The sequence below is a fragment of the Crotalus tigris genome, unplaced genomic scaffold, assembly GCF_016545835.1.
Source record: "Crotalus tigris isolate CLP2741 ecotype Arizona unplaced genomic scaffold, ASM1654583v1 scf7180000017550.10884619, whole genome shotgun sequence".
Classification (NCBI taxonomy): Eukaryota; Metazoa; Chordata; class Lepidosauria; order Squamata; family Viperidae; genus Crotalus; species Crotalus tigris.
The window spans coordinates 661,635-689,610 of NW_024096468.1; the positions used below are offsets into that span (position 1 = coordinate 661,635).

At 35.2% G+C, this 27,976-nt stretch overlaps 1 protein-coding gene across 1 annotated transcript in view; it reads right to left on the reverse strand.

Annotated features, from left to right (window-relative positions):
• GRM4 (glutamate metabotropic receptor 4) overlaps positions 1-27,976 on the reverse strand; it is a 345,391-nt gene that overhangs the window by 200,205 nt on the left and 117,210 nt on the right. Inside the window, exon 3 of the mRNA XM_039338855.1 lies at positions 20,390-20,606. Coding sequence (XP_039194789.1) covers positions 20,390-20,606 — 217 coding nt within the window. The remainder of the gene's footprint in view (positions 1-20,389; positions 20,607-27,976) is intronic.

The window sequence follows — 27,976 nt, forward strand, 5'->3', positions numbered from 1 at the left end:
CATTTTATGATACTTTTGTTAGAATTGATGTTTCACTTTCTTTCATCCAGTACCCAAGACAGAAACATAACTTTCTGTAATAAATTCAAATGATCTTCCTTGGAATAATGAAACATAAAAAGCCAGATATAAGACTTGTTCACAGAGCTTTTTTCTTCCAAAATGGAATGTACCAAAAATTCTTTCAGAGTCATTCCTTTTACATAATATATATCCTTGTGATCATGAATCTCTCAACCACTAATAATCATATTTATCACATGTGTATCACTGCTTATTAGTATATCAAATTCATTCTCTGTTTTCCACTACTTTGTGTATTATTATATACAGTAGCTGTTGAAGCAATTACATTTTTACATTTTCTATGATGCATTTACCTACAAATTTCTGGGTACTATCTCAAATTTCAACTTGCTTTCTTGTTTTTCTTCCTCATACTTCCTTAACATTTTGCTTTGGGATTTTGCCAAGTTCTCCATCGTCTTGATAACATTTGCAACCCTCTTGCCAAACTTATTCTCCCTAATTCTCATGAGTTATACCCCATCTTCTACAATGTCTTTCATATTTGATATCACAATTTATGATCAAAAAATCCTTTCCCAACATCACCATCTGCATAACCAGATGTTCAGTTTTGGTACCCTTCTTTCTCCTCAAATGCTTTGACCTTTTACAGAAAGCAGTAATTAAAATATTATATGTGGACCAAATTCTTTCCTTTCCTACCCAAACTCCAAATCTTTATGGATCTGTGGAAGATTTCTCCTGACCATATTACTCCTTCACATGAATTTGCAGATGAAAATAAAAAAAAACAGTTGGTGTGTTTTATGAATCTAACAGGCACCTTAGAGCTCCTTGAATGAACAGACATTGCAAGAATATATACCCTACAAGATAACACATCAGTCAGTGAACAGCCACTTTTATCTTCACAACAACTTCTCCCAGATCACCACATATTCATTAGTCTTTCAGCTAGTGGCTCATTCTGTTATGGTCAGCTGAATATCCACAGTTTTTGGTAAAGCATGGAATGGAGTATTTACAATAGGTACTCTAGGAAGGAAACTCTGGAATTGTTTGTATAGTTGCATAGCAATAAATATCTCCTTACTCTTCTGATACTGTGTTGTATCTTTCTATAATCCAATCAGTTGTCTCCTTTTACCCTGAGTTTATCTGTGATTATTCTGCTCCTAAATAGATCATATAATTTGGTCTGGATATTTAATTGCTCATTTTAAATATACAATAATTACAAATAATTGTAAATATCCTTTCATCTCTTGCAGGTTGATATCACCAAAGTTCTACTGGTTGTAACATTTTGAAACTCTGCTTATGATTCCATTTCTCAACTTGAGGGGTCCTCAATTCTGCTTCTCAGTTTACAAATCCAGGATTATTCTGCTACTTAACAGATAATATAATTTGGTTGGTATATTTAATTGCCCATTTTAAATATACAATAATTACAAATAATTGTAAATATCCTTTCATCTCTTGCAGGTTGATATCACCAAGGTTCTACTGGTTGTAACATTTTGAAACTCTGCTTATGATTCCATTTCTCAACTTGTAAAAAATGTTTAGAGATGATAAGGATTAATATATATATAATTGGATATAACTTAGATACTTTATAATAGAAAAAGAAAACTGTGCTACACCATGATCATTAATTCCCTTAGAATTAATATGTTTACCCTGGAGGCAATGAAATCCAACATGTCCCAGCTTGATAACAAAGAATCCTGCATATCAGGAGAGGGAACCCATGATTTTCTATATGTGGCTGGATTCCTGCACCTTCCACTTCTGTCAATATGATCAATAGCATCCAAAGCATCTGGAGGATCACAAATTCCATACACTGATTTTATATAATTACAGTAGATCATAGGTTTGCCATTAATTCTTCCCTTTCAAAAGGGAGGGAAAGTTATAGCCCTCTGGATGAATCAAACTCTAAGCACCACTAAATATTATCTGGGAGTTCCAATTCAACAACAACCAGAGAAATGTAGAATCCTATTCTGGAATTAACAGCTGTTAGACAAATCAGAAATGCAGTAAACTACTTTTAAGCCAGGGATAGCTACATCTATACATATCTATAATAAAGCTGCCAAAAACACACAGCTACATCAAAAAGGAAAACAGGGACAACCTCAGCATATTACTTTGAGGTATATTTGAAATATACGTATATCAGTTCTAACAAAAAAAGAAGTCATAGCATGAGCCAGATAGCTATATAAATTTAATTAATAAATAATTTAAGAAACAAAATGAGTTCCCCATGTGTTGAGGTGTCATACACTGACTGTAATAACACTCCAGGGGTTGATGTGGTTGTGCATGTTGGATAATGTTTTAATATGGCACTTGTATAAGGCATATAAGATTCCAAATACATGGACTTCGGCAGGTTAACTTCATTCAGTTCCTTGACTCAATTCACATCATAATCACGATCTAACACCTTAACCTTTCAGTGCTTTTCCCTTGGATTCAGTCATTCTACCTCTTTCCTCATAAATTAGTATGAGCTCTTACTAAAATGCAAGACTTGCTCTTTTCTTTTTGGGCTGAAAGTTAAAAGCCACTTCCATTTAGTTTACACAGAGTGCAAACCACAGTATAATAGACTAAGTTGGAAATTACCTTAACCTAAGACATGGAAAATTCCCTGTGGCAATACCTAACTGAACTTGGCTGATTTGCAAAAGCTAAGAAGGACCAGACTAATTAATATTTGAATTGGGAACCAAGGCTGCAGGCTAGTCTAAGAAGTTAACCACAGTATAATAGACTAAGTTGGAAATTACCTTAACCTAAGACATGGAAAATTCCCTGTGGCAATACCTAACTGAACTTGGCTGATTTGCAAAAGCTAAGAAGGACCAGACTAATTAATATTTGAATTGGGAACCAAGGCTGCAGGCTAGTCTAAGAAGTTAAAACACAAGGCAGTGGAAACCACTAATGTTGCTAAGAACGCTACATGTTCCTCTAGTGTAGACAAATACTATTTATCTGTCTAATCACTGCTTAGCTTAATTCAAGGGAGTGTTTATCTTTACCTTTGATAACAGTTATTATTCATATTCTTCTATTCCTTACAGTTTGTTAACCCAGCATCCAAAAAGAATAGAATTTCTCTTGTCCATTCGCATTGCTAGGAGCAGCTGACATTTTAAAAATTGAAATCCAGTAAGTGCTGTGGATTACCCATTATTTCTGAATGTTGTGTGTGGACACATTGGTTGCATAGTATGAATTTTGGTTTGGAGCGGTTATATTAAGAAGCAAGCCAACATTTTTAATTGTCTTGTTCCTATGCCTACAAAAGTTTACTAACAAGGAAATAAAGTAGATGAATGTTTAATTATTATGTGATGTGTATGAAAGCAAAACATATTGCCTATTTCATTTAAGAGCATTAGATTGCTATTTGAAAAGGTTAGAATAGATCTTTTAAAAAATCACTGCATTATTTTGTTCTATATTTCATAAAATATAGTAAATCATTTTTGTACCTTAGAATACATTATTATTTTTATTGGCTTTAAGCACTGAGATGTTATTAAAGGATTATCAAACAGAAAAAAAGGATTATCAAACAGAAAAAAAAATCTCAGTTTATTAGCATGCCTTTACCAAAAGTCCAATAAACAAGAATTTGCTGATGAAGCTTTTATGGAATTAACAGGTAAAGCTTCTTTTAGTTTTATTTATTGCCTACTGATGGGGAAATGACTATGAAATAAGGAGTGAAAGAGTTAAATTCAGAACTGGCACTCCAAGTGAGAGTCTGTCCTTGAGAGAAGAAATTAGAAGTGAGAAAATAAAATCTGTAATTTCCATTGTGCCTTGCAGTACATGTTTATTCAGAAGCAAGGGGCATTAGTCAGAAATAAAAGAGTATAGGAGAGTAGCCTTAAATTCATTCTTCATGCTAGTCAATGTAATGATATAACCTCAAAGCAGATTCTGAATCCTTCTTGGCACTTCACAGAATAGCATAGCAATAGCACTTAGACTAATATACCTCTTCATAGTGTTTTACAGCACTCTCTGAGAGGTTTACAGAATCAGCATGTTGTCCCCAACAATCTGGGTCCTCTGTTTACCAACCTAAGAAGGATAGATAGTAAACCTTGAGCCAGTCAGGATCGAACTGCTGGCAAAATTAGCCTGCAATACTGCATTCTAACCACTGCACCACCACAGCTCAATAACTAACAACATCTAAGTCCTGGGTTTGTCTTTCTCAATTCAGTTTTGTTTTGTTTTTTCATCACTGTTGGACTGTGTTTCCTATTGTTTCTGAGACCAGCATGGCACATAGTTGAAGAACGTGAACTTTAGAATCAACAACTACATCATGTGGAGAAAATGTACGTGGAGAAAATGCTAATAGGTTTTCTAGATAGAATTGCTCATCTTACCTCCCAGCATTTTTATGGTATGCAGAAAATAGTAACCTTTACTTTAAAAACAAAAAAACAAAAACAAGCTATCCATATATTTAAACACCCAACATAATATTTTTGCTAGAATTCTAACAGTGTAGTTAGTATATTTTGGAATAGAGTTTCAATGAATCAGTATAATGAACCCAGATGAAAATAAATGGGCTGATACAAATGTCACATAGTAATGAACAGATTCATTAAAAATATGTATCTACCTCTTAACTAAAATGCAGTTAGGAGCAGTAAAAGTCAGGACTGGAGAGTTGGAGAAAAATGACAATATGAGATTGATCTAGACAGATACATAAGGAGCCATGCATTCTGTTAGAAATATTACTTACCTCACAAAATTGAGAGTGTCTCTTTATGAAGCATTGTGAAACATGTGTCACACACCCCTAAAATTGTATGTATGTATGTATGTATGTATGTACGTATGTATGTATGTACTGTATGTATGTATGTATCAGTGGTGGGATTCAGCCAGTTTGCATCACTTCGGCAGAACTGGTAGCTAATTATTTGTTGCCCAGGCCCAGAATGGACTTTCAGAAGCAGCATCCACACAGAGAACCAATTGTTCACATATTTGAATCCCACCACTGGTATGTTTATATGTATGTATATGTGAACAACCAGTTTTCTGTGTGGATGCCGCTTCCGGAAGTCCATTCTGGACCTGGGCAACAAACAATTAGCTATTGGTTCTGCAGAAGTGGTGCGAACCGGCTGAATCCCGGCTGTATGTATGTATGTATGCATGTAATATTTCACCAGAGTGCATTTGTTGGCAGAACAATAAGAGATTGGTTAGAAATGCAACAGCCTATGAAAAAAGTAATTTACCTTTCAACAATGATTTTATTTATTCTCTGTTTAGATGGCAAGTAGAATTGCCAATGTACAGAATGACCTCTGTAGCTCAGCTTTTCTCAGCACCCTGTTAGGCACAGATGACCCAGGATAATATTTATTTTCACACTATGACAAGCATTTCCTGATAATTTCTGGAAAAGCATTTGACCAAAGGCAATGATTCTTTTTTAAAACAAACACCACGTGACAAACCTAGTTTCTGGGCCCAAGAATTCAGAATCTTACAAGTGGGGTCAACAATGTTTCTCCCAGTCAAGCTCAAATGCCTTTAACAAGCACAAATCCAGTAGCTATAGTTTTTCTTACCATATAATGTTCGATAAGTTTGACCTACTGGATATCACTTGTAGTGAATCAAAACAGTAATTTTCTTATCTTTAGCAGCAGCGAGCCACATATTCAAAAACAGCATCTTATGCTCTCAAAAATGTTAAGATTTAATATGAGACTTCAGAAAATATTGAAACTGAAGGTCAAGTTGACAGCGCATCAGACAGAAAATAGCTTGAACACAAACTGGTAACTACAGCAATAAACATTATAATCTGAAAATAAACATACATCCCAAAAATGTGGGTCTGGCATAAAGTGCAGAGGCACAGCTGTGTTGTGGAGGAGGAAACAGAGAAACTAAAATAAAGCTGCACCAAAAGAAGAGAAATGCAACAAATTCTGAAATAGTAGTACCTTTTTGATGTTTTGAGTGATCCTTGAATGACCCAATGTTGAAAATTTTTCTTATACAACTGACACATTTGTCAGTTTGAAATGATTGACTCATTTTATTATTCCCAGCTCCATTTGGAAGTGGTTCCCAAATAAGTCATTTTCACACAATTGGGAAATCATCTAAAATGATTTTAGAAAGTTGCCGGTGTGCTTCTACTTTCAGTAAAAAAGGGGTTAAGGAAAATAAATTGTTCTCAATTGATTTAGATCTTCACCATGGAGATGTATGAGAGTTTGTCATAGTAAACATGAAAAATACTATTAGCCTACATGTGGCCTTGAATATTCATAGCCCTGTCTTTGGAAACCCCATCTAACCCAAAGCTTTCCAATATGTAAATACAATGCATGTTTTCTAAAGGAAATGTTGAAGCATTTGTAGTTAATATGATCATCTTCTAAAGTATGAGGCTGCTTTCACATACAGTATGCTAAGATTACAAATAAAACTAACATACTTCAAACAATTGATTCTTGATATTCTTTTATGATGAATTCTTGATAAAAAGCATTTATCAACTATATCTGATACAGAAAGATTTTATGATAACAGCACCAGGCAGTAACTGGCAAATATATTATAGAAATTCCATGTCAATTTTCAAATGAATTATAGAATCCTGTTCGAAAATTGACATGAACCGACATTAAGTTTACTGTAACTGACAACAGACACATGCAACACAAGCACTGTCTAGTGGTGTTAAAGATAAAGAAATTAACATTTGGCAATAAAGTTGTTCAATTTAATAACCTTTTGAATTAAAGTAGCATTCTGTATTTGGTAGTATCCAATACCCAGTAGCTAAGTGACAATATTTGAGCACATACATGTTTATTTATTACATTTTTAAACCATTTGATAGTCAAAACTCTCTAGGTAGTTTACAACAAATTATTTGCAACAAACAAGATTTGCCATAGCACTAAATATTTTATATTATATAGTAGGGATGGCTAACTTTCATTGCAGATCACCAGTTGTTAGCCTTTATTTAAAAATAAAAATGAAAACAATAGTCAACAGGCTAAAAATCAAGAAATCAAGTGAGTTCTGGTCCTGCTTTATGCACGAAAGCCAACTAGGTGACTTTGGGCCAGTCCTCTCAGCCCAAGCCACTTGAAAGGGTGGTTGTTTTGGGGAAAATAGGAGGAGAAAGGAGTATTAGTATGTTTTCTGCCTTGAGTAATTTATAAAAATAATAAAGGTGGAATTAAAAAAAAACATTTGCATAATGCACATAAGCCCATATTCAGGTGTATATTAGTGTGGGTACATGTGTAGAGATAAATAAAAATAAACAGTGTTAACAGATTAAATTCATTTGGCCAGGACAAAAGGAATTTCTGGCCTGCCAAGTAATGTTGGAATATAATTCCCACCATTCCTGACCATTAGCTACGCTGACAGGAATTATTAGTAACTGCAATCCAACTGTATTAGAAAAACCAGAGGTTTCAACCCCAATTTTGATATTTAAATGCAAACCAACTGACACATTTAGGAAGGACAGTATAGAAATGAAATATAATTATTTCATCAAACAGGCAAGTTTCAGTTTTCAGTCCTAAACTTCGTAAGTTGAACTCCGAGATCAAATGTTGCCATCAAAATCCAATTTTCAGGGCGATCTAATTTTAAAATTTTACTCTGCTTCATTATCTTGGGGCAAAAAAATATTTTAATGAAGATGAGTCACCCAGACATAAGATTAAAAAAAAATAAGGAAATGCAGGTGGATTTGATTTGGTAGAGTTTAATTTTAGGGTGCTTCAGGCAAATTCGAACAAAAAACATTCTCCATGCAGGGCAGGTTGACTTGGGCAGTGAATTGCCTGGTTCCTCGTACATCCTTTATGCCGTTGTTTAACAGAAGGAGCAATGGAGAAAGCAAGCGCTATTAGCATCATCTGTAGGCAGTATGAGAAATCATTGCCCCTGCTCACCAACATAAGATGGCTGGTCTCCGAATGGGCTTTTGCCTCTGGGATAAAATGAAAACTCTTACTAGTTGTTTCCTTTCAGACAAAATCAAATCTCTTTATGGCCACAGCCTTTAAGGCAAAACCAAATAACTCTTCTAGCCAGAAACAACATCAGAACATCACCATCAGAGGATTAGAGAAATGATTCCAGTAACACAAATTCAATAGTCTTTTCATTTTTGTTCTGTTTGGAGGAGATATCCTTGAGGCTACTGCTGCAGGTCTTTGTTCAGCCCCCAAAGAGCAGGATTCCCAGCAACACCCTCCTTCTTCACGAAAGCTGCTACTTCAGATTGCAAATCTACATTGCATATAATTCAAATTGACAGCAAACAGAGGTTGCTTTTCCCTTATTCCCAAATCTTTGACAGACAATTCACATTATCACTGCTATACAGAAGGGGCTATTACATAGCATTTGCAGACGGCGTGGAACGCATGGCTGCTAAGTCATTAGTAAAACATATACCTGTAGCACTCATACCTGTCAAAACACCTTAACACCAGTTCTGTCCAATCTCTCACATTTTTCATTGATACATGCTGATAAAGGTATGTCCAAAGAACATGTCTAGCTGTAATTTCTTATACCTTTTTTCTATATATTTACTTAAGGTCTAAGAAAAATCATGATAGGTCCTGTTTGAAGTTGTCCCACTTGCTAAAGAAAGCAAATAATTTACTCAGGAGAAGATTTTTATTAGCAGTAATAGCTACCCTCCTTCCCCCCCCCCATACCCCATTAAAGAATACACCCTTCCTAGTGAAGTTTCCCTACTTTATTATGAGGCACAACAAAAGATTGTTACACTTTTCATTCCATTAGGCCTTTTAATTACCTTCAATTTATGTTGGTATACTGTGTTTTAAGTATAATGATATATTTTTAAAGGTGATTCTAATTATTTTTTAGCCTATGCTGATTTATGTTACAGCTAGGTTTTCATTTATTGTATCGGTTCTTAATTTGATTTATACTGATTTTATCTGAGGTTTGGGTTTGTTGCTTTCTAAGCATTTTAGCTATAAGGCAATTTAATAAATAGGTAAACTAATACCTAAGTGTATCTACTTCTGGGTAAACAGAAAGCAGTTCTGTTATTTAAATAAAAATCCAATCATACTACAGTACTTACATATGTTAGCCATACATTCCATCTGCTCTAAGTAACATCTCTGTTGCATAGACCATTGGTCACACTACTGATTAACCTTTGTTTGGGACTTAAATGGAGCTAGTCTGCTCCTTGTGTTCTGTTGGACCCGTCATTCAACACCATCAATCATAATATGCATCTTCAATGCCTATGAAGTTGGGTGTTGACACTGTCCACTTCTTTATTAGTGTGAAATTTCAATCAGTAATTACAGAAGAAGAAAGATCAACCCTATACTACTCTCATGTGTAGTACTGGAAGATTCAAGCAATTATTTTACAACATCAGTGCTATAATGCAATGTCACAAAGCAGAAGCCCTGTTGTCTTTCAGTAAGAAATTAAGGGGCCCAGATGCAAGCACACAGCACTGCTGTTTGTATTTATTTATTTTCATTTTTCTCCCTGTTAGACTCTAAGAATTAAAGCAATTTTGAAAAATAGAAATGTGCAAAATAGTTGCAACTGAACCATGCGAAATTCAAAACATTTCATCTGAAGTGTGAAATACCCCATTTCCGAAGTACAAAAGCTGTTCCAAAGCAATATAGGTTATTTTGAGTATTTTTCACACTCAAAAATAGCTATTTCACATCTGAAACATGGGGTGTTTCACATTCAGTCCTCTTCCTTTTATTATTTAATACTGGCATGAACCCAGTGGGGAAAGTTCATTTACTATTCAGGATATAATATCAGGAATATACTGATGATATCCTGTTTCACATTGCCACCCCAAGAGGCTATGAAGACAAAACAGGTTGAAGCTGAACCCATGCAAGATGGAGTTGCTATTTATAAAACAATGTTCTTGCCCAGTTGTGATGTCATCTCTCAGTCATTATTGCTGAGATTGTATGTTGATACCTTGGATGTCGTTTTGAAGTCACACTAGGCAGCAGAAGCTATGGTCAAGGGCCTCTTGCCCAGCTTCAGCCAGTGCAAATTTGCAGTCCTTTTGGGGATACAAGGATTTTGCAATAACATTGAATGTCATACTACTGCAATGCACTATTCATGGGCTGCCTTTGGAGACCATTCAAAAGCTACAATTGTTACAAAATGTGGTGGGCAATTTGTTTGACTGTGCACATCATCACAAAGGCATTATACCTGTGCACAAGATTCCCAATAGACGTGCATATGCAGTCTTGTGCACCAATTTTGGCTTTTCTGGAATAGCAAGCAGGCTTTATGCACAGTCACTTGGGTTATTAAATTTTACTGTACATGGCACAGCCTCTGAGATCCACTAAGAACCTTAGTTGGTCAAGCATTTTTTTTTTTTACTTTATTACAGTTGATTTTATGCCACTTCAGTTAAAAAGTGAGTGCATCAGCTGAGTGCAACTCAGTATAATACTGGTTAATAGTCTACAATTCAAAGTGCTGGTTGTTATGTTTATACCCCTACATGAAAGATTGCTTGGTTTATTACTCATCCCTACCCACTGATAGTTCCCACATAGGGAAAGAGGACTTGCTGAGAATTCCTTTATCAAAAAAAAAAAAAAACCATTTAGCAACCTTGTGGGAACAAACAGAAAGAAACATACAAATCAAATTACATGAAAAAGAAGAAAGAAGGATTTATTGTATCTGAGTAGCAAGATGCTTTAAATGGATACTTCTTTGTCAGAGGACTGAAAAAATAAATGAATAACTTGCTAGTATATTTACAATACACTCAACAAGTTTCAGGTGTGAACAGAATTCATATAGAGTACTCATTACATAATTTGAAATAAGAACTACACACCAGAAATCCACGTGTACAAAAATATAAAACAGGACTATGTGAGGGGACAAGCTTATTATTTATTTTATTGATCTGTGTAAATCCCCCAATTTTATTTACATAATCTTTTTATGTGTTCCAGTGAAATGTGAAACCTGTTGAATATACTGTTATTTATTTTTCCAGTCCTCTGATGATGAAGTATCCCCACAAAACAATTTCATATTTTTGGTGCTTTCAAGTCAGTGTCAATGTTCCTGCAGTTTTCTTGGCAAAATTTTGGAAGGGACTTGCCATTGCCTTTTTCCTAGAGATAGAACAAGGTCTCCCAGCTGACTTTGTGCCTAAGACAGGACTAGAACTCATAATCTCCTGACTTCTAGTGTGGTGCTTTATCCACTACATCAAACTGCCTCAAAACATATTGGAATTCAGGTATAAATCCCTTTCATGCCAATCTCTTCTTTACCTCCTCTGATAGAACAGCCTATCTATCCCTTCTTTAGCTTGCTTCTGAAGAGATATGAAAACATAGGTGTTCAGGAAAGTATTTAGGGACAAATGAATACTACTGTACCCCACATGTGGCACATCTGCTTGGCTGCTGTCAATGATCATAAGCTGTTGTTTTCATTTTAATTCTATGTTATATTGGTTGCATAAGCTGTTTAGAGCCTGTCAGAACTAAGTGGTATAGAAATCCAACTAAATAAATAAAACAATGGCCTTCCAGAAAAGCATAAAAAACTGAATTGCTTCATAGGGTCTTAATGGTTGATGTTTGTCTTCTTGGTGTTTTTTGTGGTGATCTTGACATAACATTTTGTTCTCATTGTGTGATGAGCACATTGACGACAATTGATTATATGCTGCATGTGGGTACATGCCAACATACACACATGGAGATCTTTTATTGATTGGTCAACATACTCCACAGAAAAAGCAAGCGAATTATACATTACAGAGCTTTCTCTGGCATATAAGAGCATATTTTTGTGTTATTTCATTCCCAAATTTGTTATTTGAATTTTATACATGAAATGCGCATAAACTGTAGTACTAATGAAGATAAAGCTTGTCAGCCCAAACACTAAAGAGCAAAAACTGCTAAATTAGCTTCTCTGTATAAATAAAAAGCAAGCAGTTTTCCAAGCTCCCATAGCAGAGAAGCCTAGAATTAAGACAGTTCCTATTTATAGCACTATGATTAGAAACTCACCACCTCAAAGTTTTTATTCCCTTTATCCATTTATAAGGCCATAACGCAGTTGGACTAGAACTAAATAGCCCAATGCCCCACAGATCTCCCCAGAACTTAATGTGCCATTCAGATACAGTTAAATTAGTAATAGACAGCAGTCTGTGCTCCACATGACTTTTTCTGCTTCAGAAAACACTCTTTAGTCCCCTCTTCCCCTCTCTTTATGGTTTAGGCAATAGAGAACCAAAAGAGAAAAGAACCAGCTTGGATACAGCAGAAAGCTCTTAGCATTCTCAGCCTATTGTTTCTTGCTGTATATCCTGAGGGGGAAAGTTGGCATAAGGAATACCAGAACAATTTTGCAAAGAGAAGCTAAGAAACTATGCAGCTATGAGATGCATGTGATTTCCTTTTCAGTTCTTGCAGAACATGCTGCAGTTAGGATGATTATGTGAGTATTTCCACAATCAGCATTCCCCCATTAGTGTAGATGTGATTGTCTATGCTCTCTCAAGATGTCTGGCACTTCTATTTGCAAAAATGTGATTATGTCTTGAGAGATGGAAGTTAAGAGCTAGGTTGTCTTATAGCAACTTCTGACATGGTTATAAAGTTGTCCATAGTGTCCCTCTAAAGGGGAAGGTTGGTGAAGATGATAGAACTTGCTGGAAAAAATTGACTTGTTTGATTATAGAAAGGACAATAACTATGTATATTGCTGACTGGAAAGCTGTTATGGACTTTATGTGTAAAACAGAAAAAAAATGAACTTATGATCTATGGTTTTGATGATTAGATAGGCTAGATTATAGAAAGAAAGTCACAATATAACTTCAGAGAAAGGGGTAAATCTGCAGCTGTCCTTACAACTGCTGTAAAGAAGACCAGAAGCCACTTCTATATATCTTTTTACTTTTCTCTTTTTCTTCTACCTTTTTTCTTTTTGCAATGTAACTTTCTCTTTTTTTCTTTCTTTTTCCCCTTCGTACTCTGTTCTAGTTTGTATTAATTTTGAATCATCCCGAAATCATTTTGAAAGCATCCAATTAATCGAAAACAAGAGTGAGCAGACCAGATCAATCTCAGATGAACTGTAAAGAACAAAAAGTTAATATTCTCTTTAAGTTGATGTTTCTAAGTATGAACAATTTTTATTGCCAGCTTATGAAAAAGAGATTGGACAACCAGTCTGGAATGGGGTAAGGTCTTCTGCTCAAGCAGGGTGCTGGACTAGAAGACCCCCAAGGTACCTTCCAACCCTTCTATATATTATGAATGTGTATTACATGAATTTTTACTCTTGTTTTTAAAACTTTTAGAAAATAAAGGGGGAGAAAAGGAATGTGAAATGATGCAGCTTTGCAGAATGGTAATCTCTTTTAAGCATCCCGTATCAACAGTCAGTGAAATGCTTTCCTCTTCTTGACAAATCCCTGCCATTTTCTGCTGACCTGATCTGATAGTATTTGTATATATCTCACATACCAACTTAATGAAAGAAGAGGAAAGACTTGAGTTGTTTCTTTTTTCACAGTCTCCCACTTTCCAGATGCATGAGATTATAACTTTCATCATGCCTGGCCAGTGGCAAGCTGGCTAGCATAATAAGGATCATCAGCAGCATTCACAGAGGAACTTCATAAAAATCAAGATGGCAGTCATAGCAGCATCACTGAGCCTTAGTGGCACAGTGGTTGAAGTGTAGTATTGCAGGCAAACTGCCAACAGCCTGATGTTTGATCCTAATGTGGCTCAAGGTTGACTCAGATCAGTAAAATGAGGATCCAGCTTGCTGGGGTCAATATGCAAATAATGTTTACATTTTAAACTGTCCAGAGTGCTGTAAAGAGTTTTGGGGTGGTATATAAGCCTAAGTGCTCTTGGTGTTGCTGTTAAAGCCCCACATCTTATATTTGTAAATCGATTCTGACTGCCCTGTTTGGCATCAAGCAGTGAATCTCTGTGCATTAAGCACTTCAAGATGCATTGTTTTCTTAGTCCTTTGGAATCTGCTGTTTCCATCAGCTTAAGAGAAATAACATGTTTCCTTTTACATGCACCAAAACTAATTGGAGCCAGGACCAAGATTTCAGGATTTTAAAGAGTGATATGGGTTCCTTAAATCTCAATATAGCTTAAAAGATTTGGGTGTTGACTTTAATACCCCCCGTCTCCCAATTATTTAAAATTTTAAAAATCTCTGGTTTTGGGAATCTCAAAAATCTGTCAAGTTACCTGGGACCTCCAAATAGTGCTTTCTGCATTCCTGATTGAGATATTGGGGAGGGTTAGCCTTTATTTATTCAATAACCCACAATCGTATGTGTTTGTACATGGTTATGATTATAAACAATAATGATGCAAGACTCATGAATGGCTGGATTCACCAATGCGTGATCAATGAAATGTTCTCCTTCATTCACTGATCTCCTTCAGCTTTGAGGTAACTGCATAGTAAAATTAAGTTTCAGTGGTACACAAAGCATGGTTGCTTGTGGAAACTGTAGGCACAACATCCGTAATGCCTCCTCAGTGGCCATTAAGATCCCAATACATTTCTAGAAACATTACAAGAGCTGGTATGTCATAAGATTGCCAGGTTTTGTGAGATGTCAGGGTTCTCATGCAAGTTCATATAAGTTTTTAATGTTCTCATCCAAGATTGCTCCAGATTTCAAGGAGACATGGCTGAAATTCCTAAAATCTGAACATTTAATGAGATTTTAAATGATTGTTTTAAAAAATATTATATCCAGGAGAAGTCACTAGACCTATTCCACAAGGCTATCTGATGATACACAGTACTTTAAAGCTTTAAAAGGGCAACACAGCAATAAATATTCTGAGACATGAGATGAGAACACAACACTATTACTCTTGTGTTATTGCTATATTAGTATCTTTATCAGTCCTTGTCACAACCTGCTGTGGAAAGCAGGACTTTTTTTTACCTGAGACATAATGAATGAGAAGAATGCATTAAGAGACTGCTGAGATATTGTATGGGAATCTGAATCATCTAGTATTGATCTTCTTTTATAGACTAAGATTTTGTTTGTCAAACATCCCCAGAAGAGGCTGAAACTTTTACTGATCGGAAGATGCAAAAATGGGAGACACTCCAACTGTTGATTCCCCCCCCCCCATCACAGGTAGCTATTGAAGTCACAGAGCTTCTGTCTGTTAACAGATGTAGTTCTATATTTCAGCAGATATACATACATACGTACGTACGTACGTATGTATGTATGATACTCACTAAAGCAGAGCTGCACCAAGCTGTGAGTTTATCATACTACCCAGCCATCACTGGGGCAATATAAAGTCTGTCTTGATTTGTGTTGTATATTGCCACAAGGAGGGCTGGATGACACTATCAATCCCTAGTGCAGAAATGCTCTTAAGACATGATACAATTAAGGTGGTTTGAAATGTCTCAAAGCAAGCTTTGCTCATCCCACAAAACAAACTATATGAATTAAGCAGTAAAGACTGAAGTGCCATCTACTGGAGTTGTAAGCATCCACACTAAGTTCTCAGATTTCTTTTACCATGATACATCATTGGTTGGAAAAGTGGAACATAATGGGAATGTATAAAGCATGGCTTGTTAGTATCTTTTCTGCAGTCTCCACAATCCCACCTAACTTTTGGCATTATTTTTTTTCCTTTTTTCAGGCAGGGGGGGATATTTATTTTAGAGTTCGCTGAGGACTAAGAGAATAGGGCATCTTAAGGTTTATAGTTTAGGTACTCAAACTCTCCCAAAATTGAATTATGGAGTTCCACCCTTGCTATGCTATTTATATGTATATTGTCCTGAAACTAATGGAAGTTGCATACTCCCACAGTAGATTAAAAAAAACCCTCTATGAGATTCTTGAAATGTAGAGTATTGTAAGAATTTATAAGGTTTATACAGCAGGAATTAATGAATTTCATTAGAAGTTATCTGTCCATTCATATTAAGGATTAGGTTTAAAATTTTAACTCTTAGCATTTTAATTTTTATACTGTTTTATATTTTAATGCTTTATTGTACACTACCCAGAGTCGCTCTTCGATGGCTATAGGCAGTTCAGAAATGGAAAGAAAGAAAGAAAGAAAGAAAGAAAGAAAGAAAGAAAGAAAGAAAGAAAGAAAGAAAGAAAGAAGGAAGGAAGGAAGGAAGGAAAGAAATGTTGTGGAAATAGTTAAATATAGGATGAGACAAAGAATGTGCAGTTCTATACCACCTCAAAAAAATTTTTAACTATAAGTTCCAAAATTTGGATACAGGTTCCTATGTTAGGAAAATAATTAATTTAAGCATCACCATAAATAATCAAACATAAAGTTTTATCCACTGGCATCAAACTTTGGTCAAAGGAATAAATGAAAGAGAAGAAAAATACATACACACATTTAACCATGACCTGATCCTGTGTTCCGGGTGTCTGTAATTCCTACAAGGGATGAATCCCATGTCCGTTGCATTTTATGCTTCTCTTATATTTCTTATTGAGGCAAAGTAGCTGATTCCATAAACTTAACATTCTATAACGTTCAAAGATGTGGAATTTACACACTCACTGGTTTGTATATTTATGCCTCTCTAAGAAAGACTAATTATTTTGATAGCAGATTTGATTTTGGGGGGGAGTAATCCCCCCATCCTATTTGAGGCTCTCAGCATTCATAGATAGTGTCAGCAAAAGGATTTCTCCAAATACAAAAATGAAAGTAGAAGTTAAAGGTACTACATTTCCATGTGGACTTTTGTAGAACAACAATTCATCATGACACATCAGATGTCAGGAAACAAGTATGTATACCTGGGGTTTGCATTGTGTCATGACCACATATATATTACCATTTTTCCATCATTGTGCCTTATTGTGGATGTCTATGCATTGCTACCTTTTCATTTCCTCATAACAGTCAGCTGGAGATATTTTTTTTTTAACAATGGAAAAGGAGAATGGTTTAGATTGTCCCTAAACTACAGAAAAAAATGGCTTAAAATTAGATATTATACCTTTTGATAATATTATCTCTGTTTCAGTGGTGGTCAATGGATTGTGTTTCAGCCCCTGACCTTGGGATACTTGCCCACTGATATTACAAGTATCTGGGACAAATTCTAGCATAATTCTCTGTCTCTCTGCAGTGGCCTGCAAACTCTATTGCAAATAGTTGCATTAATGAATCCAGCCTAGACTGTGCAATTAAAAGAGCTTAGGAAAGATTTATAGCAGGATTATATCTGCAGGGTATTGTCAATGTCTAACATTTGGACACTATGTGGTCCTTAAAAATAAGCAATTACATGAAGCTTGATGTGCTATATAAACATATAAACACAGATGCTTTTGCACAAGGTTGGAAAATATACCTCTTCTGATTAATATAGCAGATGGGGAGAGAAGAGCAAACCACACGCACAAATATCTATCAACAAAGCCTTTTAAAGAACCAATCCCATTTGTCAAAGAATCTCTGGAAGCTGAAAAGCAATTGTACAAATTCTCCCAAGGTCTGTCTGTATCCATGGCTGAATTGCCATCTTTTATATCAACCCTATTCTGATGCTTTAAGTGGCAACCTTACCTACAGAAATTTAGTAGACTAAGCTATTTATGGCAAGGAAATACTCTTAAAGGCTCAAGAATGAAGATAATAAAAATATGACAACAACTGTATCTTATGCAAGCTATGCTTTTTATAATACATTTATTAGTTTACATATACAAAGATTAGATTAAAAATTAATACAAACTAATAAAAATATTTTAAAAAGTGCAGAGAAAGGGAAAAATAAAAGGTATAATAAAGAAAAAGATATATAAAGAAATGATTTCTTGGTTCATCAAGACAAATATAATTTCAATAACTTACCACCTTCTCTGATACTACAACCAAAAAATCCTTTCCTATCATATCTTATCTATAAACAAATTTTAAAACCTTATCATTCAGTCATTGTCAGCAAATGTCCATTTAAAGTTAACAGAAATAACATATATATTTTAACCTTAATCAAATAAACCAGTTCTATATTTCTTTACTTTTAACACAATAGCTTACCACTTTCTCTAAAAAAAAATACAACAAAAAATCTCTTCTTCTCATATCTTACCTCTTATCTATGAACAAATCTTTAAAGCCTATCATTCAATACTGATCAAGAAAAATCCATTAAGAGCTAACAGAAACAACACATAGATTTTAACCTTGATCAAATAAGTGGACTGAAGATAGCTCCATAGAGAACAGAACTGACTATTTCAGTAGAACAAAGAGCCACAAAAGCTCCTTCAAATTCCTCTCCAGAACAAGGAGAAGTTGTGGGATTGCCCACTCAATCCCATAGCACTCAATACAGTGACTCCCTGCTAACGGACCATAAACAGAATCTACAGCAGATTATAATATTCTGAGAACCAAAAAAAACCCCCATCATTGCTCAAGCTGTAGTTCAGAGCCTTCAAAAGGATACCTGGTTCATATACTTTTCTTAATCACTTCTAGAAATTGCTTGTTCTTTTTGATATTAAGAACCTTCAGAAAGACATGTTTTATTACACAAGATAAGTTGCCTTCTATCCTCAGTGAAAGAGATTTTTAAGTCTAAGGACTTAAAAATTCTTATTTTGAAGAAACAGCAAAACGATGATTTTGGAAAGTTATAAATGGATTAAGTGGCCATATGGATTTGTAATAAGATTTTGAAATTAATTACAAGAACCCTTTCTGTGGGTTGTTTAAATTTGATAAAAAATATGAAGATTTTGAAATTAAGTGTCACTACGCTTCCTGTGGGAAAATGTTTTTGATTAGGGGGAAAATGATAATAGAGGATTTTGAAAGTTGGAAACTAGGGGGAACCAGAAAGAATCAAAGATTATAATTAATCTTTAACTAATATAGAATGCAGCAAAGTATTCTAACTTTGGAAGAATTCAAGGATATTTGGGAACAATGCACTCAAAAATCACTTTTAAGATTATCTGTCATCGTTTAAAAAAGGATTTAAAAGCTATGAGAGAAGAGGATAAGACTGATACCGAAGCTGCTTCGAATATGGAATTAAAAATAACACCTTACAAGAATAATATGAAAAAGATGTACACTAGAAGCGAATATACATACTGTAGCTCAGGACTGAACTACGGAATCCTTGGTGTTCTCTGAACTTGATTGTTTGCTTCCAGACATTTCATAACCCAACTAGGTAACATCTTCAATACTAGGGAGTGTGAGGTTTTCTCCCTGTTTATATGCAGCAGCAACTTACTCTGCCAGTGTTGGTGGGATTTGGTTTTCTGGCACACATGCCCCTAAATAACATGGTTAGCATTTTACATGTATAAAGCAGGTCATAGGATAGAGCAGGTGTATTATGCTTTCAGAAGAACAAACCTAGATTTATAAGGAGCCTGCATAAGACCTGAAAGATCTTATGGAATCAGATGACTTTAAGAAATCCAGGTGTTCACTGTCTCTCCAACCAAACTCAAACTGCCTAAGGAAGGTAGTCCCAATAAATAGAAGGGAGGGGATATGTTCACATCAACCTGAAGTAGCCAATAATACCTGGTCAGAACCATCTCATCAACTGCATTATCACATACCAGTGAAGAGGGAAACATTGTTGTAACTTTGGAACAACTAAGGATGATTTTAAATAGCCTCACCCATAGGTTGGGGATGAGAGAAAGCCAATAGTAAAATAAAGTAATTATTATGGCTGTTTTAATATAATCACTTTTCTGTTCACATAGCAATAAAACATTTTTAAAAGTCAGCATGTCCGCATAAAGGGGAACTTCTATTTAATAGACAATGTCCAGCTGAATTATGACAGGAAATAGAATGTATACCCACTTGTTAGATCTATTTGTTATCACCACTTTAAATACCTTAAGACAGCAATTGGTTGCATTTCAAGAAATATAACTCTTCCAAAGATCCTTCTGAGCAACCCCAATTTATAACAATAACTTTCTTGTCTCCTTCATACGTTATCATTTTTTATTCAATATATCTAATGGGGACCAATTATTCATTCAATTAATACTTTCAACACAGTGTCTGTAGATACATTATGCTGAAGCTTTGTAATGACATTCTGTGACTTCCAAGTCTGGCATTTAAAGATAATTCCATTCATCTATGTCAAGATGTTCTATTATCCATATAGCCCATCTTTATAAGGATATAAATTCACATACCATTCTCCCTGGATTTCTGGATGAATGCTTCTACTCCACTTTCACCATAGCTCCCTTCAGAAGCTAAAGTTGAAACATAATTCCACTTGAATGCTTTAACAATGTCTACCATAGCCTGGGCTTGGTAAGTATCAGAGGGGACAACGCGAGAAAAGAAATCATATCTACTGTTGTCGCTCAGATCAGGGGCTGTAGAAGCATAGCTTATCTGAGGAATCTGTGAAAATAAAAAGAGAAATCACAACATTAAACAGCAGAACAAGACTTAGATGTCCCTAAACCATGTCCTACTTTTCTAATAGATTAGAAACACTAAATAAACAATGGAACTTATAATGTTTCAGACCAAAGACAGATAAATTAACAATTGTATTTAAGGAGTTCCGCCAGATTTAAGTCATAATTTGTTTTCACAGATCTGACCATATCAATCACTCCCTTATAATGGAGGAAGAAAATTAGACCAGGAATATCCAACTCAGCACTTCTAGGCATGTTAGACTACAATATTTACAGTCCACTCCCATTTGCCCAGTTAGCTAAAATAAATGAGAGTCAACATCCTAAGGATGAATTGGGGTTTTTTTTCCCTTCAGTTGAACTTCTTCTTTTTTGGGTGCATACATCAGGTGGCTTTTTATGTTTGTAGGTAGAGAAGACTAACCGATTTCTGGAGGTTTGATCAAAAGAGGCTCGGTGGGCTGTATAAAATAAGAGATTTGGAGTCTGCATGTGGGCTGCGTCTCCAGTTGCCTCTTTTATAAAACAGACAACTGGCAGGTTACCAGTTCTGTGCTTGCATGATGCCACCTTAGCCATCCTTCTCTGTCCTTCATGTTATTATGGCTGTTAATAAGGATACTAGCTGCAGCCTCTTCCAGATTCTGCATTTTTGTAAGTCAGCTCTGATACCAATTACAGTGGTTATAAAAGTTGGCTGACAGTGTTAGAAATGTTTTTAAAGCTCAGTAAAGAAAGTAGCTTTATTACATACTTTATTACAGACTGGAAATCTAGCTCAATTTATAATGGGAGTAACTAGACAATTGTTTTGCTGTCCCAAAAATTAGAAACAGTGTCCTCTGAGTTTCAACTTTAGAAACTCTGATTTGTTGATCTCAGCAGTGGGATCAACTTAGCCCACTGTTCTGACTATTTTTTGATTGTTTGTTTTTCTGTTGACATGACAGAAGGAAATAATGAAGTTTCTGCATGTACAATCTCTACTTCTATATTGGTCTACATTAAAGGAAACTCAGACTAATACTATTAGCTTCTTTTTAGTTTCTAAAAGTCTTCTTGATCTGAAATCTGATGTTTCATGTTTTTTTATTCAAGCTTCTGAACAAAAAAACCCAACAAAATACAACTTTGACTTTTTCAACCTGAGATCTTCTTAATTGCTACAGTTGAATGGTTTATGCTTTAATTCTCATATCAAACAAATTGCAACCAGTAAATATTTATTGCCATTGCATTTTTTTATCAAACACTGTCCAGGAAAAACATTACACACTAAATAGTGTCTAATATTAATACAATAACATTTTCATAATCAAATATTATGAAATATGATATAACAATGGGCACATTTCAATGAATTCTGAGTTCTTTGTAAGCTATTGAGAATTCTCCACAGAGAGAGAGATGCACACAGACACACATACTTTTTCTCTTAGAGATGGAGATTTCACATGCCTCACTACTAATATTCTGTGGCAATACATAGCAACATATAAATGTGAGGTGTGTTCCAGGATATTCTCAATGCACAACTGAGAATATTGACCCCAAAACTGTGTCTATAAGAATTGGAGTCATTCCATAAAATACATCCTGAATTTTTTTTGTGGAGATGTAGCAATACGAAACATGGGTAAATAAAAAGAACAATATGGGTTTTTCAAATGTTTTTAAATATTAAGAATCACTGAATATCAATTCAGTGCATCAGCTGTCGACTACTGCAAAATACCAACAAATAGTCAACTATTGAAAATCAAATATAATTGAATGTCAGATATGCAGAAAGTCTAAAGAAATTTTCAGCAGGGAACAAAACCTGAAGAATATTTACCATCAAAATTCACAGGGAGAACTTGGAATGAAAATTTTAGGAAAAAATCCTGACTTTGTATAAGTTTGTATGCCTAGAGACCATATAGTCAATTAATAATGAAGCATAATAAAATTTATAACCAACATTTCATTTCCACAGCAGTAATTCCACAGTACATCATTATTGACAATATTTAGATTGATGCCCCAACCTAAATCTTTATATTTCTGAGCAGGTGATATCTTTTTTCATTGACTGAAATAGATCACTCCCATTTCATTTTACTCATTGAGAACCAATGCTACAGTTTAAGCAATCAACCCCAAAGTATCAAATGACCTTCAGATCCAGACTAAGAATCATTGCAGGAAATCCTCAGGTTTTGTCCATTCATTCAGTGACCATTCAAAGTTACAATGGTGCTGACTAAGGAGGACTTAAAACCAGCCCTTAGAGTCTCAGCCATTGCAACACCCCTGCAATAATGTGGTCACAGTTTGGACAGCTCACAATTATGACATTGCAGTTTCAATTGTGGTCATGTGACTAAGATTTCCAACATCTCCTACTGGTTTCCCATGAGAAAAATCAGTGGGGAAGCCAGCACAAGACAAAAGTCATGATCACTTGAGGTCCTTGCTTAACAATCCATGTAGTCTTCACTTAATGATGGCAACAAGAACTGCCTTTACTAAGCAACATTATCACATGATATTACACTTTATGACCATGTTGTTTAGAAATTGCAACTCTAGTCCTACTTGCCAAAGACTATCTGTATTATAATTGGTCAATCATGCCACTGAATATAATAATTTAGATTAACTCAATTAGTAAAATCATATTAAGTTATGGTTGGCTGATGCTGTTGTTAAACAATATATGTAGTTGGTGTTTCTCAATGGGATATTTTGGAAATGATTGAAGATCTTTCTTCAAAACACTGAATGTTTCAATTACATCACACATCACTTACTATGCAGCCCAGTTTATGAAAATATCATACTGTTGTTAATTTTAAGGAAGTCTTTGAGATAATTGAAATGGCTTAGTTCTGTTAATGCAAAAAACTAGGGACCAAATTTTAACTTGGATGGGAGACAACCAAGAAATCCTAGGTGTATAAGAAAGTGTTTTTCAAACAAAAGCAAAATCTTAATAGAAGGCCATTACTCATCATTTTATATTGTTGTTAAGAAAAACTAAATGATTGTATCTGTGAAGTCACCAGGAGCTGAGTTCAATTTGAAGGAGCCTTTCGATATTAATTCTGTGAAAAACAGCAAATTAGGTTTTAACAAAACAGCAGAGGACAAAAATAACCATCAATACAATGAAAATAAGATTGCAGAAATATTGTTATTAGTTCCCCCATCCCAATTTGTGTCTAGTTGCACTTGTGCTGGTTTATGACCACAATAAACCTTTGGTTAAAATTCAAAAACCTTTTAATATCACCAGTCATCAGTGATATACCGATAGTAGTGTTACCAAACATGTGTTATCATATGTACAGAAAATACATAACTGAAAGGGGAATACTGAATTAAAAAACAGCATAATAGGAAGAGAGGGAAAAGCCTACTTTCACAAGAAAACAACTTTTCAGAAATAAGTTTTTTAACAAAAAGTGAAGATAGAAAAGAGCTGAGCCAACAAGTAGAGGAGAAGTGAGGGCAACATCAGTTTCTTACATCTCTTGTTCAGTACTCACAAGAGATATTGGTTCCCCAAGTGAAAAATGATATATAAGAGCAGCCTAATAAAAAGGGAAAGCAGTGATGGCAATGGAACCATAGATCAGAAGAGATGACAATGGCCTACCTAGCTGTACTTAACAGGCTGTGTCGGGAAGACTTACTTTTCTCCACTAGCAACTTATAACATTCTTTTAAGTCACCCAATCATTGCTGCATCCAAAATTACAGTAATGAAGACAGCCTTTCTATCACTTCAGCAATGCTAGGTGCTGAAGTGATATAAATTTATTAGCTAGGAAAAGCTACAAAAGCTTGCTGAAGCACAGTCTTGGAATGGAAGCTCAGTATTAAAAGCTCTTATCAATAAAGCGCTAAATGGCTCTCTTAAATAAATCACGGTTGTCTCACACTGAATTGTGAATTAGAATGATTTAGCACTAGAAGGAGTTTACGTCACTTAGCATTTATATTGCACTTTACATTGGCAGAATGTTTGTCAAACATTAATGAATCTCAGGGATGGAAAAGACTTATTTAGTCACCCTAACCTCCCTCTTGGAAGCTATGGAAAGTGTTAAAACAACATCCATTTCTCATCTCATATTCTTCTATTTTTATGATATAGTTTCCATTCAAGAAGATGACTATGGGTCTTTGTGGAAACTCCTTCAAAGTGCCAGCCAATGATCGAAATATAACCAGCTCACAGAATTGCATATCCATTGAATCAAATAGCAAATGACAAAGAATAGCACCTGGCTGCAACATTAATTTAGATTTGCTTTATAGAATATGCTATTTTATACATTATTATAATTTATTATAATTATTATAATTTATTATATTTATTATAATTTATACTTAATATCCACAATAACATTATACTAGTTCTTCACTTATAAGCCAAATATAAATGAACTAGAGAGTCCCCAGACAAAATATCTCACTATTTGAAACAAAGTACAGAAATTATGTGACCAAAGAAAGAGGGCTAAAGGGGTATTAAGTGCAGATTCTAACAGTCTTTAGCCACCTGGCAGTATTTCTTAGGGAGATAAAGCCATAAATTAAGTTTATATCTTAAGCAAAAGATTTGAGGAATATTCTCCAACAGAACCTCTTTTATCCTAAAATATAAACAGGGCATTTTCTCTATAAAAGATAAAAAGAGAAGGTCACAGAAGTTCCCCAAAAAATAGAGGACACCAAGGCTCACCTTTTTCCTTTGTTTTGTTTATAAAATGCAACTACAGAGATTGAAATCTGAAATGGAAGAGTATACTTAGCCCTTTCACCTCAAGCTAGCCCAAAGCAGCTTGGGAAAAATAGAATTACACGTATATTTTCTTTTGCAAGAAGAAAAGTAGCTGAGAATAATGTCCCCATTATGCCATTCTTCCTCTTCACATGGCAGTCTATGTGATTACAAAACCCCAATTACAAGAAAAACCTACATTTGGCTTACAGATAAAGGAAGTAAAGTCCATAGCCATAACCCCTATTCCCCTTTGGTGCCTGCAGCAATGTTCATGTTTTTTGAACAACTCTTCTGAGTTGATGAAAGTTGTTTGCAGAGGCTGTGGCTAACTTGATCAAGATTTGTAAACCATGCCAAAGAAGCAGCCATTGAAAGGAGGAATGACATACAAATGAGTGAAGAAGAAGATGGAGGAGGAGGAGGAGGAGATATCCATTCAGTCTTGTTCGACTCTTGGCAATTCTATGGGCCAGGTTTGTCCATATGTTCTGATCTTGCACTATTCTTTTAGCTGTTCTATGCCCTGGCTGGTGTCAGCTTTGATGCTGTCCAGCCACTGTGTTCTTTGGCAGCCTGGTTTCTTTTTACCACTAACTCTTCCAAACATAATTGCTTTCTTCAGTGAATTCTCCTGCATCACATGGCCAAAATGTGAATTGCAGTTTTGTTATTTTTCCTTCCAGTGACATGTCTGGTGTTATGTGCTCCAGTGGAAAAAGAGATTTGCAGAATGACAGTGCTGTCTTAGGTTGGGTCAAAGTTATTTTCTCAGAGCCATGCTACCAGCCCCAGCTAACTACACTGTCTTTTGATTATATTTATTTATATAAGACACTTGACTGCGGCTTGAAATATTATAGTAACCAGCTCTAGTGTGATCGTATACAATGTATCTCAGTCTCCACATTTTGAAAACAGCAAGCACAAAGGCACCTTCCAGATACAATTGTTGTCAGGTACATCAAATAAGCTGAAAAGGAAGCCTTGCACGTTGTGTGGCACTGGTTGATTGGATACTGCCTTGCACCCTGAATCTAAGGAAGAAATCCTTTTCCATTCTTGGACAACATCCAAGAACAGCTAGAATCTGAGCAGAAGCCCACAATATTTCTAAAATGAGTGAGACACTAAAGCCTAACTTTTTTTGTATGTTACATCATCTTTAAAAGCTGAGTAAGAGTGGTTTGATAGCTGAGTTATAAACAGTGAAAAGAAGCATCAAAGAAGCTGCAGGGCCAGAAGAGAGGAATAATGGCTTTGTCTTGTATAAGTGGCAAAATCCCTCCATGGTCTTGCCATGCTAGATGCTCAGGATAAGGGAAAAAAACAGAGGTATTTCTACTTGGCCATTGTCTTTTCCCAATCTTAGCACCTTCCTCTCTGCAGTAGTTTTCTCTAACTACATTGCTGCTTCATAGACATAGAAAAGAGGAGGAAGAAGGAGAAGAGAAAATCCATCTGGCTGGCTAATAGAGAAGCAGACAAATCAGCAGAGTGTCTACAGGATACGATCAAAAGAGTCAAAATGTCAGCTTTGACAGTGCGGCTGAAGCTCTGCCTATTTTTATTTGTGTTGCATGGGGTCCACATGAAAAGCAGGTGAAGCATCCATCTTACCTCCAAAGTCAGTATCTTGATGATTTTTTTTACACTGCAGATGCCCCTGAATCCAGCCATCAACCTTTGCCCCATTTCAAAGGAAAAAAGAGTAATGGCTCTGCAAAGATGGTGGCAAAGTGATCATTTACACATGGAGAATTGGAGAGGGAAGATGGAAGTACTATCTACCTGATTTAATTTGTACAAGATTATCAGTGAATCAAATCCTGCAGCTCTTCAAAAAATATTTGGATGTAAAAGGAAAAGAAATGCAAACAGATTTATTGGGGGGGGATTTGCACAAAATGTGGTAGAAAGCATTCCACATTTGTTTGCTTTTTACTTCTAGTGGAAATCACTGGAAATCAGAAGTAGGATAAATCATAATATTAGGAGTATTAAATGTATGAATTGTTTTCTGTTTGTTCAATAAAGAAAAATAACAACATAAAAATGATGGTAATAATCAGAAATGTCAAATGAGAGAAAATTATCTCTCATTTGAGAGATAGCATTCTACACATTTTTTCTACAAAGTAAACAAAGCAGAAAAGAGAGGAACTGTCTGGCTATTGTTGAACTAAGATGACTATATTCAGTTGCATTCTGAAGAAGGAACATGGAGGAAATGGTTTCTGTTTGGAATATAAGAAACATAGTACAGGTACTCCTCATTTACCAACTGCCTCATTTAATAACCATTCAAATTTGCAACCAAATCTTGCATTTATGACCTGTCAGCATCTCATGGTCAAGTGATTGCCATTTGTGGTTCACAACCAGCTTCTAACAAGCAGAGTTAATTGAGAAAGCAGAAGTAAAATTGCAAGTCATAGTCATTGATAGTTTACTTAATGACCAAATGTGAAGTGACATCATTAGTCTGTTATGGTCACATGATTTTCAACTTTGCGACCGCAGAGCTTAACAATAGAGTTGTTGGTCCCAATTGTGATTGCTTAGTGTAGACT